At 47.6% G+C, this 10,168-nt stretch overlaps 1 protein-coding gene across 1 annotated transcript; it reads left to right on the plus strand.

Moving 5' to 3' along the window:
• The first annotated feature begins 378 nt into the window (after positions 1-378).
• INAFM2 (InaF motif containing 2) lies at positions 379-5,119 on the plus strand. The gene has a single exon (XM_016428515.2). The coding sequence runs from the start codon at positions 1,094-1,096 to the stop codon at positions 1,541-1,543; it is 450 nt and encodes a 149-aa protein (XP_016284001.1). The 5' UTR covers positions 379-1,093; the 3' UTR covers positions 1,544-5,119.
• The last annotated feature ends 5,049 nt before the right edge of the window (positions 5,120-10,168 follow it).

The raw sequence follows: 10,168 nt of genomic DNA on the forward strand, positions 1-10,168 counted from the left end.
GAGTGAAAGAGCTGAACTTCCGAGTGCCTTCAAGGACGGAACTGGGCTTCCTAGAAACTCTGTGAAACGCACTTCACAAGAAGGGAAACTGAGGCACATGGGTCCAAGCGGGGCTCTCTCTCCTCCCACCATTTGGATACTTCTCCTTTAGTTCCTTGGATACCGCCGAGTCCCGCAGGAACAGGCTGAGGATAGAATGCCGGGGTAAGCTAGGAGAGGGCCTCCCGGACGGGACGGGCATGCAGCTTCAAACCACCCACTCCCTTGGTCTAACCAATTCAGCACTCCGCCCAGCACCGCGATGCTCCCCTTTTAAAGAAGCGCTCAGAGCTCCCTTTCCCTCCGCTCCCCCTCCCCTCTCACCCCGCGCCGCCGCCCCTGACGCACGCCAGCACCGCCCCCAAGGCATCGCCCTTTTAAGAGTCCCTCTTGCTCTGCTCCCCTAACTGGTCGTCCGAAGAAGAAGCCGGTAGAGCTGGCGGGACTTAGACTCGCTCTTTCAAAAACCCACGGTTCCCGACCCGACCCGCCGGATCGACAACTGGGCCCTTTTAAGAAGCAAGCCCCCAGTGACCTCCCCCCCCACCCCTTCTCCCCCGATCCCGGAGGAGTGAGGCCCGGAAAGAAGCGCGAGTGGAGCCGTGCGCGGGCGCCGAAGACAGACTGACGGACCGACAGACGGACAGTCAGCCGGAGCGGCAGCAGCGGCGGCGGCGGCGGCGGCACGCGAAGAGCAGGACACTGTCTGGCGGCCAAGCGGGCTGGCTGCGGGAGGCGGCGGCAGCGGATGGGGACCTTGAGCTGGCCGGTGGCTACGGAGGTGGCGGCGGCGGCAGGGGCAGGGGCTGGCAAGCTGACGGGACAGCGGCTGCGGCGGCGGCGCTGGCGGCGGTGACAGACCCAGGCCCCGGCAGCAGCGACGAGGTGGCGGGGGCTGGCTGCAGCGGCCAGAGCGAGCAACCCGCGGGGTCGTGAGGGCGCCAGGCCGCCCCCTAGTCCAGCCCAGCCCCACGCCTCCTAGTCTCCCCCCAGCCCTCCGGGGCCCCCAGCAGCCGGGGCCGTGGAGCACCGGGGCAAAGGCCGGGGTCCCCCCATGAAGGAGCGCGACTCGGCCCCGGCCGAGCGGGGCAAGCCGGCCACCTACACCGGGGACAAGAAGGCGAAGATGGCGGCCAAGACCAACAAGAAGTGGGTCCGGCTCGCCACCGTGTTCGCCTACGTGCTGTCCGTGTCCCTGGCCGCCATCGTGCTCGCCGTCTACTATAGCCTCATCTGGCAGCCGGTGGGGGCCGGCACCTCGGGGGGCTCGGGCGGCCCGCCTCCTGTCCCCTCCAACGCCACGGCCACGCCGCCTGCCGGGACTTCGGGGAGACCGGCTGGGGGCCCCAACACCACGGCCTCGCCGAGGACCGAGGCTCCGGGAGACGCTCCCCCGCTGCAAAGCCCCGGGTCCTCGGTCGGGCTGCTAAACCCGCCCGGAGAGCAGCGGCGGCAGCAGGAGCCAGAGGACGAAGCGCCGGCGGCTGCACCCAGGAGTCGCTGAAGCCGCTCTGGATGGGGGTGGGGAGGGAGGGAGGCTGGGAATCCGTCCCTGGCCTTCTCCAACCCCAGAGGGGAGGACTTTGCAGCCGCCGGTGCCCGGCAGGGAGAGTCGGTGGGGTGGGGGTGGGGGACGTGGACCCCCGCCGCGACAGCTAGCAACCCCGGGTCCCAATGGGCCGGCCGCCCCCGGGCCCGATCTGCAGCTGAGAGAGGGACCGTGATTCGCCGCTGACTTTCGGTTCAGTCCTCCGAGGACCGTGATGCACCAGGGCCCGAACCGGGAGGATGGATGGGGTGGGGGGTGGGGAGATTCCCAGCTCCGAACCTCTTTGGCTCTCTTGGGTATCCTTAAGCGGGAGGGGGTGGCAGGGGCTTTTCCTATCCCCCACCCTGCCCCAGACTCAGGGGTCGGAGGGAGCTGTAGGGGCTAGTTTTAATAAGCTGAAGCTCTCACGAAAGTGGGGAATACAAGTAGTGGAGCTCAGGTGTCAACCTAGTTGCAATGGCCACAGATGCATTTAATTTATAGAACCGTGTATATAGTTGTTGACATATGCACTTAGAAGCTATAATTACATAGAACTATATATATCTACCCACAGCCTGGATAGCTACCGACTGGTGTGTCAAGCAAGGGCTAGTGCCCCGAAAATGCTGGCCCCCAAGTGCAGCTACTCAGGAGGGCACGGTACCTTTAGTTATGAATTGGTTTGTTCATCACCCCCTTCCAACATCCTCCTCCAGCTACACGAAAGCCAATTGATTTGTGACATCCTCAAACCAACAACGTTTGTTTTGGGGTTAGTTTTTAGACTTGTTGACATGACAGTGAAAAAAATTTGAGGAGGAAGGGAAGCAGTTTTTTGGGAGAGTGGGAAATGCAATGACACCCCTACCCTCCCAAGAGGCTTCCTGTTGCAGTTCCAATTATCTGGACTGGAGCCAGGACAGAAGGAAGGAAAAGAGCAAGGCCTCTGTATGCTTTATTCTTAACCTTCCCATCACAGGGGTAGGCTGGGGGAAGTCGAGCAAATAGAGTGGCTGGCAAGAATTTTTCTGTCTTTTTGCTGCCCTTCAAGGTCTTGGCATTACTCCAGTAATCACACTCTTATCATGCTTATACTTTCCTCCCTCTTGATCCTGTAGTGAAAGCCTAACCCTCTCCTTGGTACTAAATCTGTTCTGGTGAAATAAGAGCCTTGTCACCAGTTTTCTGGTTTAGGAGCTGTACCACAGAATCACAAGAGTTGCGGAGGTGGGCTTCAAACTTGTAATTGTGTTTAGGCACAAATAACTTTTGATAGCCAGCAAACAGAAAAATCATGTGAAAGGTAAATTGATGTGGCTTTCTCTTCCCTGATAAAGTTTCTATTATGCAGCATATATTTTTTATTGTGGGGTTGAGAAACAAAAGAAAATAGCATGGCTTTGAAGAAGCAGGAGTCATTTTTTCTATTTGGATTCCATTTCCCTCCTCCATTAGCTATAACCAAGCACTTTCAGTGCAGTGACAAGAGAGCAAACCTCTTAGTATTTCCTTTTTGGGAAAATATGGCACTTTAAGAAAAAAAATAAGCAAAAAAACTTTTCCACCTGTGTGTCCTGAAGTGGTTCATCTCTGCTGTTTTCTGGCCTAGTATTTAGCCAGCTGCAATTCAAATTTACCAGATAGCAGCTATGCTTTAAAGCCATTATCCTGTGTAGGCCAAGATAATAGCATCAGAGCTGTCATAGCCTAAGGACAGGCCAGTAGCACCCTGAGGAGTACTGGCTAGAGGAGGACCTCTTAGCTACTGGAAGTCTATGGGGCCTTTTTTTTTTTCCAGTAGAGAGAATGGTGGGGAAATAACATAAAAGAATCACCTTTATTACTTCAATAATAGCCTGCAATTTATATTTACTGTGTGAATTTTTAGTCCTATATTTTAATAATTTGTAAGTTTATCTGTTGTCTCAAGATCTTTTTGAAAAGAGACCATCTAGAACTCCCCAGCATTCCGGGACTGTCTTAATCCACCTTGGGATCAAAGAATCTAGCAAGACCATTCTAATGTCCAACTGCTGCCCCACTAACTCTCTAAAGCCTTCACTGGAAATGGGACATTTGCTCCAACTCTAGGTGTGAACATGCTCAGAGACCTTATTTATAATTCAGCCATTTAAGATATACCTGTACTCAAAAGTCCTGTATATTTTTTAAAAGTTTTATTTTTCAGGTGAACAAAAATACATTCTAAGAACTCTGCCTAAACATGCGTGAGAATGTTATTACATTTATTTTTCTTTTCAGATAACTTGGAAAGAAAAAAAGGCAGGGACCAGGAAAAGGCTATCTTCAGATGAAGCCAGAGCAGTTTTGAAAGGATTGGGGGGGTGCGGAAAGAGGGGGGTAATCTGAGGGCTCTGACTAGATTGATTAATAAAGAGATCATTTCACTTTAGACCTGATGCAGTCTTAAAATCTTGGGAATTCGGTGTGGATCCCCAAGATGCAAAAGTAACAGCCAAGGTGCCCAAGCTTCACTTGCAGCTACAATTTCAGTGATGAGCTTGGGAGGCCAGCTTGAGGTTCAAATGGTGAGGACTTAGAAACCCACTGACAGGCAGGGCAGTTGTGGCCCTGGCCAGGGGTAGGGGTAAGGTGCCACTTGCTGGCTTTATCTTTAAGGGGGAGGGAAGGGAGGGAGAGAGTGCCAACTTCAGAAACCTTAAAAGGCAGTTTTGGAAAGGCTGGGTAAGAAGGTACAAACATAAGGGATTAGGCACGAAGCAAAGTATAGAAGAAGCAATTCAAATCAACCCATTGTGGGCGAAATGCTGCCCAGTACAAAAGTAGAACTAAGAGCCAATGTCAGAGGGGCCCCCTGAGGCTTGTGCTTCACAAGAGCTGCTGGGGGGCAGCCTCTGGGCTTTGCCATCACCTTGTAGTCTGCAGGGAGGCTTGGAAAAGGTCCGCCCTGCTTTTATTCTCCTCTTCAACCCACACAATAACATTTTGTTAGAGGGCTGAGTAAGGCAGAGCAAAGGAGGAGGCAAGGAGTTACATAGTTCTTTCAGCCAGCCCCTTCTCTCTCTCGAGATGGTTACATGTTGCTTCTACAGCTGTACACAGCTTCACACATTGTGGCACATGACAGCAGCCTGTACTGTGCGATATGCAGGTCCCTGCTGTCTAATTAGAAGGGAATTGTTCCACCAAGACAGGGCCCAATTGGCTGGGGAGTACTGAATGCAAAGAGCTTATTTTCAGGGGTTGGAATCCTAGTTGCACAAATGCCCATTAACTCTCAAGTCAGCGGGGAGAGGTTTAAGCCAAGGAATTGGCTTTCTTTTTGAGTCTGTTTTGTACCTGAAGTACTAGGGCCATTTGTGTGTGTGTGTGTGTGTGTGTGTGTGTGTGTGTGTGTGTGTGTTCGAAGTTATGCTTTTATTCTCAGGTATCCAGGAAAAAACATTAAGTGAAATTTGGTTTAGAGATTTCCCTGAGCTGCTTAGGCTCTGAGTTTCTGCTTTGGACATTTTTCTCCATTGATATTGAGGTAGAGAAAAGTATTTCTCCGTAAGGTTTACAGAGCTAGAGCATAAATCTCCTTTCTAAAAATCCTAATAGTATACCTGTTGTGACGCTACCACTTAGGAAGCTTCTCCATCTCTGTTTTGTTGTTTTATGTTCCCACTGGAAAATTCTCAAATAGTGGGCACTCCACTTAATGTTTGTTTCACTCATCATATTTTGAAATCGCTAGTAGAGCTAGGGGAAGTAACTTGTTTCCTCTAGAGAAACTGAAAGATAGAACCTGAATTTTAACTCTTTCAGCTACTTAGAATGAATGCCTTCCTCCCTACCGCAGCCCAAGGATAGAGGTATTTCTGAATTTGCTATTCCATGACGAATCACAGCCATACCTATCATATTGGCTGCTACAGCAATTGTAGCAGCTACATTTGGCAAAATGTAACTGGCTTTGTGGGTGTGAATAACACATCCTGTGATTTGTGAGAATAAGTTATTGAGGGCATATTGATTTCCTTTTCCAAGCCCAGAGCTTCCTAACTTATTTTAACATCTAGGGCATGAAGGTGTATCTGACATTCTTTTGGACAAGAGGAGTCAAGGCACCTCAGATAGCCCTCTGGTTTTCATCAGGCAGCAGATGGCATTTCCTATATATTGTTATATTATAGAAGTAGAAAATTACTAGGAATATATATATATATATATATATATATATATATATATATATATATATATATATATAATCTTTGCCTTCTCTCTTAGTTCTAAGAGAGAAGAATGGTAAGGACTAGGCAATTGGAGTCAAATGACTTAACCAAGATCACACAACTAGGAAATGTTTGAGGCCAAATTTGAACCCAGATCCTCCTGACTCCAGGCCTGGTGCTCCATCCACTGAGCTACTTAGCTCCCCCAAATTACTGTGAATATTAAATCAATTTGCCACACAGATTTTTATATTTTTCATGGGGATAACTTGGATTGCTTCTACTCAGTGTCCGATTATGTCTTTTGTTTTCTTTCTTGGAATATGCTCATTTCATTTCAAACTGTGCTAAGTAGGGGAAAAGTATATGGTATAATATAGAGAACACCAAACTGAAAGCTAAATGATCTAGTCCTAGCTTTTCTATTAATTCTGTGACCTCAGGCAAGCCACTGAAACTCCCTAGTCCTCCTTTATTTCCTTCCTATGCCAGGAACATAGTAAGCAATTAAAAAATGCTAATCTGTTTTTTGTTTTTACAAAAATGCAGTGAGTTGGATGAGGAGATTTTAAAGATCTCTTCCAACTCTAAAATTTCATAACTTTTGCCTCTTCCCACGTGCATCACTTTATAAAGTGGGATCCACTGCCCTCTCTGTCCAGGCCTGTTTGTTTGTTGGTATATTAAAAATACCTGCTCCCTCTGCAGTTTTTCAGTTACATCTGTTTCATGTGCTGACACAGCCCCTGGTTTGCTGTTGCCACTGCTGCAATGCTTTTGTTCCTGCCAGTAGGTAAAAAATAGGGTTCTCTTTGGTCACATGTCCCTCTTCCTAATAGTCACCTCCACTCCACGTACAGTAACAGCTATATCTCATATTGGACATAATGGTACAAGTGAGAACAGCTAAGTCATCACCGAGGACCTATCAGCAGCATGAGTCCAAAACCACAGCGTTGCTCCATGCCCAACGAGGATTCCGACCTTCCTGCTAACTAAAGGGACGTTCTGCTGACTGTACTTCATTTTTGTATCTTCTGTGAGCCCCACTTGCATTCGTACTTGTCCGGGAGCTAGACAGCAAGCAGAACTCACTCACCAACACCATTGCCACCCCCCTGCACACACACATCCCTCACAAGAGCATCTGTGACGCATGATCATTCTCTTTCAAATAGCTGGCTATAAACTGGTCTACATATGGCCTGGGGAGCTAAGCCTGGTTCGGAAGACTTCCTCTACCTCTGCCTGGCATCGTGGATGGATGCATCACAAAGTCCCACGTGAGATAATGACAGTCGCACCAGGGGTAGGAGACTTCCTTCATTTAGTCTTCACCAGCCCTCTGAATCGACTCAGGTAACCTAATTGGGTTGATTAGCACAGCCCCCCTTTAATTAAAAAAACAAACCTACTTTTTGTCTTAGTAACTACTTTAAGAAAGAAAGACAAGGGCTGGGCAAAGGAGTTGAGTGACTTGCCCATGCTCACCTGGGTAGGAAGTGTCCTTCCAGGGCCAAATTGGAACCCAGGTCCTCCTGACTCCAGACCTGGCACTGTATCCACTGAGTCACGTAGCTGTCTCCTATTTCTAATTTACTTCTTGCTCTGCTGTATCAGTGGTTCAAGCTTGTAGATGCATCCATAAAGCAGAGCTGCCCCCTGAATAGAAGGTCCTCCCCAACTCATCCTTACCCGGAAAGTGCCCACTCAGCTTTGTGCTGTTGGCTTAGACCATTCCTTTCAGCAAGCCTACTGTGCATAAGACACTATTACAGATGTTGGATACAAAAACAAGAAAACACTGGGCTTGCTCTCCCACTTAACTGCCTTAGTGACTCTGATCAAATAGATTTATTTTTCTGAGTCTCAGTTTCCATACTTGTAAAATGGGACACCTGTTTTATCACACCAGTTTCAAAGGATTACATTTGATGATGTATGTGAGAGCACTTTGCAAATAAAGTGCTATACAAATGTAGATATTATTGGAAGAGGCAACTCGGCAAAAGAACCCTGGGAATTTAGGGACCAATCCTTGCCCTGTCTGTGACTGTGACCTTAGTTAAGTTACTTTTTTTACTTCTTTCTTTCCTTATCACTAAATGGGAATCTAGTGATGTGTGTGAATATGCTTTTAGTTCTTGGGAACAAAGATGCCTCATAAATATGAAGTGTTATTTTTTCCAACACAGTGCCTTTCCCTGGGGCAGAGGTTCCTCAAGGAGGCCCAATGTGGAGGAGAAGGAAGTATAACTACTGTATTAGTATGGAAGGTAGAAAACTACCTGGCCCAACCTTTTCTTCTGTCACTGTAAGCCAGGGACTACATTAAGGGGAAGTCATTTGACTTTAACACAGCAAATTTCCAGTGACAACTTCTGATCCTTATGTAACAGGGGAGAGCAACTGTTTTAGTGTGGTGGGGGGTTAGGGGTGATGAGAAGGCAGGATGGAAAACATCTTCCCAGAATGCAAAGAAAGGGGGAAATGCCAGTGATGTTCCTCATTTCTTTGATGATTGTAAAAGACTAGATCTTATTGGGAGGATCTTACTGGGGAGGAGACTTCTGAACTAGCTTCCCTTTGTCTCCTATAAAGGTACCAATATGTTTTGCTTCCCCTCTCCTGGCCTGCAGCCTGATGTTCCCCAAGCTAATCCATAAAAGGAGCAGCGGGTGCCACACACCATTCCTCCTGGTGCCAGGTCTGGCATCAAGTAGATGGATAATAAGTGGCTTTTGACGTCTGATCTCCTGCAGACTTGTCTAGGAGAAAGTAGCACCAGTTCCTCTTATTTCTCTCCTCTCAAAGCAGGGCTGCACAGCCTTGAGTTCTCCAGCTCAATAAGGGTGCTTACTATCCTGTGTGAATGCTTCCTACCCTAAACCCTGATAACCTTTCTGGCTCAGGAAGTGGTGCTGAGCTAGGGAGAATACACAGAGATATAAATGACTCAGCTGACCAAAAAGGGGAAGTTGGGTCTTTATCATCTCCCATCCTTCCCTTCCTCCCCCCAACCTGTAACTGCAAGAATTCAAGAAAGGCCCAGACACATAGGAGTCTTAGTGATTGTCTCCTTTTTCCTGTCTAGTATTATTATATTGTGGCCCTTCTCCCAGTCCCTGAGGCTAATTTTAAGATTGAAAGACATGGGAGCAGCTAGATAGCTTAGTGGTTTAAAAGCCAGGATTGAGAGAGGGGCACAAGGATCTTGGGTTCAAATTTGACCTTAGACACTTCCTTAAATGACTACCTGGACAAGTCATTTAAGCCCCCCTGCTTAGCCCTTACTGTTCTGCCTTAAAACCAATAAACAATATTGATTTTAAAAGGAAGGTAAGGGTTAAAAAAAGAGATTGAAAGTCAGGAAGACCTTCTGGAATTCCAGTCTTAAAAAAATACATATAACCTTTCCTATAGTTCCTGCCACAAATGCTTCCCTTTTATACCTACGTGGGACCTCTCAGGAAAATGTCTCTGCAGTGCTCCCATGGTTGACAAAGTTTAAACTTGGGGGAGGAGAGTTCAGAGGCAAACTCCAAAAACAGAAGTGGCTACTGGGGAGAACATTAAACAAGAACGGTGGTTTGGGACCAGCTCAGCAGCAGCTGACAAGAATGTTAGCGATGTAAACAGAGGAGAGACAGTACAGGGATAAGGGACAGCTCAGGCCTAAGCCAAAGATTTAAATAGAAACTAGAGTGTGAAGTTAAATGGAGAAATGGCCCCCAAATCCTTGTGACAGAATTGATGAATAAAATAAATCAAGACACCCTAAGAAAAACGAGGTTGTTCTACTGAGAAGAGTTTTCTTCATCACTGGATCTTGCTGGGGAACCTTGTAGCTTCTGTGACCATACAGTAATTCTTAGTTTAAAAAAAAATTAGAACTAAGTTATGTTGGGCTGGATTGTGAGAATGTCGGGCTTATATAAAAATGCTTCTATTTAAAATTTCATAGTATGCCTTTCCCTTGAGCTAAAATGGGACCCAGAATAAGCCTATCCTCAGACCCTCTCTTTTGTTCTCTTTTTGATACTTGATCTAATCCAGCTCACTGCCTTAATAGCTCCAGACAGTCCCAGATTGCCTCCCATATTTTTGCAAGGATTGCCCCTTTTACAGTCTGTTGGTCTTCCCAAATCTCTCTATACCAGGAGCTTATGAAGGCCCAGCTAAGATTTCTAAGAGATTTATATTAAGAACATGTTGTTCCTCTAAGTCTATGGAAATAAACTCTAAGCTTTGGGACAAAGCAGTGAAGGTTTGCTCCAGGTTAGAGATCTTCAGGTTAGCAGAATCAAAAACAGGCAGGGCACAGGAACAGGGGATTCAAGGCGGGTGAAGCCCCAGTCACCAGGAGGTACTCACTCCAGGGCCAAAAGCAGATTGTTTTTTA

Source organism: Monodelphis domestica, chromosome 1 (genome assembly GCF_027887165.1).
Source record: "Monodelphis domestica isolate mMonDom1 chromosome 1, mMonDom1.pri, whole genome shotgun sequence".
In the NCBI taxonomy this organism is placed as follows: Eukaryota; Metazoa; Chordata; class Mammalia; order Didelphimorphia; family Didelphidae; genus Monodelphis; species Monodelphis domestica.

What these genes read in the sequence shown, in the direction of transcription:
- INAFM2 (XM_016428515.2), top strand. Translation starts at nt 1,094, where the DNA reads ATGAAGGAGCGCGACTCGGCCCCGGCCGAGCGGGGCAAGCCGGCCACC.